A 7,236-nucleotide genomic window follows, 5' to 3' on the forward strand; every position below is an offset into this window, starting at 1 on the left:
GGGGGGGGGGGGGGGGCAATTGTAAAGGGAATAGCAAGGATTCACACTATTGTTTCCTTTTATCTAATTTTACTTTTATTTTCTCTGGGTTTCTATCTTTCGTTAAATCATTTTTTCGTCCTTTTCTCCTCAAGGCCACCCCTTGTTTTTCTTTCTGCTCTCCTCCCTCATCTCCTCCATTACCATGATAACTCTTACTCTCTCCACCAGCTGTCCCTAAAGGGGCCAGTAGCAGTCAGTGTCATTATTTTCCTAGTCCGGCTTCGTGCTGACTGTGAGAGTTTGCTCCCCTCTCTGTTTCACAACCTGGACTGCCCATTTGTTTTCACTCTAATGAAGTAGTGGAAAAGAAGCAGTGGGGGGAAAAAAGAAGGTGGATGAGAAGAGAGAAGGGGGGGGGGGATGAGGGGAAAGGAGGGGAGGACAGAGACAATTAAGAGACGACGGACAGAGAGGAAATGGACGAGAGGATGAGAGGAAAAAAGAGGCACATTTGAGCAAGCTGTGAAAATGCTTCTAAAGAAAAACATTCCACCGAGGCTGAATAAGATTAAAATCCCCAAAGTGATACATCAACAGAGAATGAAAGCTTTAAATGTTCACAGAGTGGCCAGGAGGGCCCATTATAGAAAACAGCAACATAACACATATAGGAGACATATGAAAACAATGTCAAGACGAGTACAATGAGTTACACTCTTCAGTCCTAGGCAGTACAGTCTATTTCTGCACAAATCAATAAAGCTTACCGCTGGATCCCTGTCCCTGTGAATGGGCACTTGTCTTAATTCTGTGGTTAGCCAAAAAGCTATAAATGTTACAGCATTAGCATTTGGTGAATTTGGGTGAGTTTGGCATGTTTATGTGCGTTTGTGTTTCTACGTCTTTGTGTCTGCCTCCTCCAGAGAGCAGAATGTTGTTACAATATCTCTATAATTTTAGTTGAAAATTACCTCTGACGCCACTGCACTGAATTTCACCGCTCGAAAGCATAGCCTGGCTTAATACATAATGTTCCATTGTGCTTGTGGGAGTGTAGAAAGATGAATTCCTCCCACAGAGAGGACCTAACATTTAACAGTAAACTCACTGGGGAGCTGGGCTTCTCTGAGATACACGCACTGACATATGCGAGCAAAAAGGATCCGTTTTTCAGAAGATTAAGGCACTTTTTCCTTGAGTCTTTCAGCTGAATACTTCAAAAGACTGGCACGGAGTCATAGCTGAAAGAGGACAAAATGAACTGATTTGATTATTTTTGGGTGAGTCTGGATCAATTGCATTCTTTCTCCTCGTCAGAATGGGGGTCGTTTGGCCCCGAGGGCAGAGGGGTGTAATCATTTGAGGCAGGCGGAGCATGCCATTTGCCCAGGCCTGGAGGGGTTCTGATTTCAATGCTCCATTATGAGCTGTGTTAACAGCAAATAACATAAATTCCTCTTGGAGAACACACACAGTTACACACAGACACGTTGCATTTGAGCACGTAAAAACACCCTGAGACACAAAGGAAATCCTTCAGACAGATATGTAGTCAAGTAGAGAGGGACGAAAAAGTCATACGCACACACGTCATGCTATTACAAATTTATATTGCCCAGCTACTGAAAGGAGACTTTAAATAAGAACATATTCTGATAATCAAATAGACTTAACACAGATCTGTGCTTGTGCTAGGTCTGTGCTTGTACAGAGTCAAAAAAAAAGCTCTTCATATCAGTCCAAAAGGCAGTGGACACAAAATCCAGGCTGCCTGGCAGTAAAATGTATACAGTACGGAAGCACGTTTGTATAAACTGTGACGGAGGAAATCGATCCTTCACACAGCTCCACATGAGGAGAGCCAGATGGATCCTGTTAACAGTTCTTAAACGAATTCTACACTTTCTGAGTCCTGTGACATTCAGGGACGCTGTTACGATAAAATTCCCAGCGTTTTGACAATTCCAAACAAATTTACACAGGCCGAGTTGCGCTGCTGATGTGGAGAGCTGACTGGGCTGTCCGCACAGTGTGTCAAGGTTACCACAAGACTGTATTTATCTAAAACTGACAGGACCCGCTCTGAAACTTAACTCCACATCAGTTAGTGTGGGAGAAAGCTTCGGGGGGCAGAAGGAAAAAAAAAAGTGAGGGAGGGTGAGAAGAAAAAACAGAGAGACAATCAAACCATGATTTATTTTAAATAGCCAAATGTAGGCTGCAGAGGTTACCTGAACATCTATAAGACAGACAGGCTAAAGCTAAAGAGGAGGTCTATTTGTTACTGCGATATTGTCACCTCCAATCCTTGCCTATTTTTTTTTCTAAACCTGTGTTGCAGTTATTTGTACTAAATTCCTGCAACATACACATCCTGAATGAAGCCCAAGCATAGTCCTTGTAAGGGAAATATTAACTTTGGAGTATTTGCAATATGTCCAAAACACTGTCAACACAGCTCTCATGAAAAATAACTACTTTCCAAAGGAGACCACTGTGTGTAATTGTATATAACAATTTGTTTTCTCAATGCAAACATTTATGGTTGGTAGGCAAAGCAAAATGATTTCACGTTGGGGCCACTGTCAATTACCCCCTTAGCTACAGTACGTTGGCTTAGAGAGTAGTTGGTTGATGGGTAAATATTAAGATGGTTCCTCAAGTGTGTAGATCCTGGGGTTGAGCTATTTGAATGGAGTTGTTACAGGTCAAGCTAAGAGTGTTAGACCAATTAAAATATATCAAGCTCAGTCAAATACAGAGAAAAGTATTCCAAAGTAGCCTGGAATCACCTCCTTCTCTTATCTTATGTTTTGTCATAGCAAGTATCCTACCTAAAAGCACAGAAGAAATATGTACTTCAATGAAGAAGACGTACTGTTGACCTTAAATGCTGGTCATTCATGCCGTCAACACTACACAAAAGACAAATGGATGCACGGAAAAGCGCAACTACATCCTTATTTTAAACAATGGAGAATTTAATAAAATGAGGCATGAGGAAAAAAATTCAAATGGATTTGTCAACATAAAGAAGAGAAGCTGTGGCTGAGAGAAATCTAAAGTTAAGTAATTTGCACAAGACTTTCATTATGTGGGAACCTTGTGGAATTGAGAGTTATCCCCAAGCTTCTGCATTTTCCCAGAACTGCATTAAATGCTGAGATGAGATTAGTTTGCTCCGAGATTGAATTGGACATGCCTCCGGATTTTACTGCTGTGATACACAAATAAAGCATGATACAACACTGCTAGAGGCTGAAATGTCAAATGCAAACCAGAAAAAATCACGACCAAATTGAATGCACTGCCTATACTAAAAACAATTTTGCAAAGTACTTTAAAATATTGATTTGATTTATTTAGGAGACAGATTATTATTAGATTTATTTAAGAATGCAGATTATGACCACTGTGAAACCTATTTCTAATTTTTCACCAAGCAGTGGTCAAAGCGCTTATAACTGGTGCAAAACTTACCGTGAAGCTATATTTTTTGACAAAATGTAGTGTCTAACTTGATCAGATTTTTTTTAGAAGTCACTTGACTCCCTCAAGCAAAGTGAAGCAGCAGTGTGGCCAAAGGATTGAATCAGTTCCACAGCAGAAAAGTCATAAGCTCAAATCAGACAACAAACAATAATGACCCTGTCAACGTGACCTTAATAGAATATCAACTAGCCCCACACTGCAAGCTGTCTTGGAGAGGACTGTCAGCTACAGTAAATGCCTAAATGTAAAACATGTTAAAACTTAAATTAAATGTCAGACAGAACAACAAAAGCACTGATCTTTAGTTGAGGCGATTGAAGAATCTTGAGAAGAGAGCAGGAGGGGCCGGTGGTTTGAGGGATGGAGGGGAGGGGGAGACAGGAGAGTAGGAGTTGAGGAGAAGGCAGAGCATGGTCACTGCTGCCCCGTGGGCTGACTTGTAGATGACCGCAATTCCCCTGGTCTGTCTCTGCCTCTCACCTTTTTACCTCTTTAACTTGCTCTGTAGCTCTCATTTTCACTGTGACCACGGTAATAACAACCTATTTCTGTTTATTCGTTTCCCTCTGAGCCAACTTCGTATTACCACTATTCTTCTCTCTGTCTCCTCCTGAAACCTGACCTTATCTACTGTAACTCCCTTTCTCACCTAACATAATGAAAAACAACATCAACAACAACAAAGAAAGTAGCTGCCGTGGGCTGGTTTTTTTCCCACACACCAATCCTCACCAGTACACCAGGCTTATTTGCAATGCTAAACATAATTTTAGGGCGCGAAAGAGAGAAGATAGAGAAATGGGTGAAAGGGGGCAAGCATGCAGTGAATTAATTTTGTGATTCATAGCTGGTAATGTACTTGACCTTGGAAACTGTCAAAATCTTCTCTCTGCCCGATTTACACTCCATTACAACTCTAATAGCACCAATTACTGCTTTATTTAGCTGTGTCATCCCCAAATTCCCCCTTCAGAGCAGAGGGAGAATAATTATTTATCTTTCCATCCTCCAGGCTAAATTATGAGTATGAATATCACATCTAAGGAGAGAGGTGGATAGATAAATAAGAGCAGAGGGATGGGTGAATCTGTTCATTGAGAAGGCAGGAGCATGAAAGCATACGGTGGAGTGAAACTAAGAAAAATTGTTATTCCAGTAAAGATGTAGGTCATTCCAGAACAGATTTTTATTAGCATGGCTGTAGATATCGATTGTTGGGTCACTGAGTCGGCGAAGCAAGGGGGGAACTAAATGAAAATGGAATCTAAGTGATCACCTTCTATGTAATGCAGTTACTCTTTATTACTCCGAGATAAATATGATAGATACACATTCATGTCCGCAATAATGTGAAATGAGTACACCGCTTTATCACTGAGACCTTACATATGGGGTCACTGTCAGACCCTCGTATGTTTTAATTTTATTACAATATAAATAGATAAATATGATACACCGATGTTCTTGTCGCACTTAACAATCTCCGAGTAGGCATTTTTATCAGAGAAATCCATAAGGTCAACCTCGAGGCCGCGACACGCAGATATCACTGATTTTATAATGAAGAAATAAAAATGATGAGTTCCCAACCCGGTGAAAGGCCTTGACTATAAGTCAAAATCTCTCCTCCCTTCTTTGCTTCCCTGCCAACTTCTGCTCGCACTTTTTACTGCTCAGGAGAGGCTTTTAAATTTCTTCAGTCCAAAACCCAAATGTAAAATCTAGCCTCAACCTGAAAACAAAAGGCTCATTAAGACATACCGTTAAACTCACCATATGGAGGCCCACCAGCATTGGGATTATGGCCTGTCTTGTGTACCAGGCTACGGTACAAGACACAAGGCTGTACAATATCAGTACAGGCTAAAGTTTCTAGGTTAAGCCAGCTGTTCGCTTTCCCTTCCTTGTCTGCCCTCATCCCACTCATGTCAGACTGAGTGATCCCACACTAAGTGGATGCATCTGTGTGGTAGGAGCTCCGCTGGACCAATTGGAGAGGTGGGTGGAGTTGTTACCATGGCACTACAACCAAATGTGCTACCATCAGGTTAGCGATTGGACAGGTAAGAGGCCAGATGAGAGTTTAAGGGTGACTTTGGAAAGATGGTCCCTCAGACCCAGAGGCATCTCAAAGTTGGTTTGAGAGGGGTCATTATGTCACTTTACTTCTGTTATCACCCAACAAGCTGACTCAAAGATGCATGACACAGACATACTGGGCACAGGCGGCAGTGGCTTAGCTACTCCACATGGTCTCCTCTGGATGCTCTTTATTTGGCCAGTTGCCCTAACCTGGGTCTTTTGAGGGTTCATGTGTATGTGTTTGATTATGTTTCTGTGTTTAAGCGTGTGCACTAGAGTTGGGCAATATTTATAAACTATTAGACATTTTTATACATCATTTATAGCAAGGTAACAACCCCTTAAAGTATGGGGTTGTATTGGCAAATATGGACATTGTTGAACATCATTGAACAGGAGCAATATTTGATTTTTGAATTTTGTATTATTACAATCATTTTACCTGTATTTTTAATAAAACATTTTTCTGGTAACAAAAATATTGTATTATTGCCGAGTTCTACAATGACATTGGCAACAGATGTGCAATTAGACATTCATTAAAGCACCAAAAGGAGGGGGTTACAACTGTATTAAAGAAAGTAGGCTGAAACTAATTTCTGACATGTTTTTTCTTCATCGTGTAGTCTGTAAAATGTCAGAAAATGTGCACGTGTGTAACACGCATTGCAAGAGTCCAAGGTGACATCTTCCAAACTAAAAATTATCAATATTAGATCATTTGGAATTTGTGCCAAAACAAAAAAAACCAATAAATAAATACTTGTTATACTTCTTTCAGATTAGTTTCCTGTCATTCAACAAATCAAATAATTGTTTTAACTCTTAAGGTACACAGTTGTCCATCTATGCTAATGTTCTGTAGTCAAAAAATCTGATTTGCTGTATGTAAAAACATCTTCAGTTGTATCTTTTGAGAGCAAACCACGGAAACTGGACAGCAGCAGACATTATGGGTAGAGGCTTGTTACCTTGTCACATCTCATGAGGCCCAGGTAGCGGAGGGACTTGCTGCTCTGAGCGATCTGTGTGGCTCCCTGGTCTGTGATGTCCTTACACCAGCCTGCATCCACAGTCTCTATAGTACTGCTGTACTGGCCTATGGCTATCAGAGCTGTAGACACAAGAAAAAGACAGAGAGGGGGAGGAGGCGGGAGGTGGGGAAGGAGAGCGGGAGAGAAACAAGAAAAGGTGTTAGTCTGACAACCTTTCTCATGCAAATGTGGCAGCATCATCCTCCCAGAGAGACGCACAAAAATTCGAGATGAAACCGGGGCAAGTCATCTGGCCAGCTGTGACACATAATTCCAATGTTTACACAACACCTTGAAAATACACACACACACATTCACCCACACACACACAGGGTAACGTGCTGAAACACACACATGCTGGTTCAGACTGCTGCAGGATTCATCCATTAGAGCATTGGCATGAGTCACAGCACTGAAAGGCAATGACATCGTGCCAGGGTAAAGTGTGACTCCATGCCAGTGTATGATTTAATTCTGCTTGTGTGAGTGTGTGAGTGTGTAGGGTGTGTGTGTGTGTGTTTACTGCTGCCAGGGCATAAACATATTGCCAGGGTAAAGAGTATTCACCAAAACAAATATCTGTCAGTGTCTGGGGGCTTTGCTACACCTCAGGGCATGTGTGCATACATACCTCCACACACACACA

At 41.4% G+C, this 7,236-nt stretch overlaps 1 protein-coding gene across 1 annotated transcript in view; it reads right to left on the bottom strand.

The window, feature by feature from the left end:
• Positions 1-7,236, bottom strand: part of fbxl17 (F-box and leucine-rich repeat protein 17) — a 198,676-nt gene that overhangs the window by 10,120 nt on the left and 181,320 nt on the right. The window contains exon 10 of the mRNA XM_035658508.1: positions 6,528-6,670. Within this exon, the coding sequence (XP_035514401.1) occupies positions 6,528-6,670 (143 nt within the window). The remainder of the gene's footprint in view (positions 1-6,527; positions 6,671-7,236) is intronic.

The sequence above is a fragment of the Morone saxatilis genome, unplaced genomic scaffold (assembly GCF_004916995.1).
Source record: "Morone saxatilis isolate NCDOM2014 unplaced genomic scaffold, NCSU_SB_2.0 Contig16, whole genome shotgun sequence".
Classification (NCBI taxonomy): Eukaryota; Metazoa; Chordata; class Actinopteri; family Moronidae; genus Morone; species Morone saxatilis.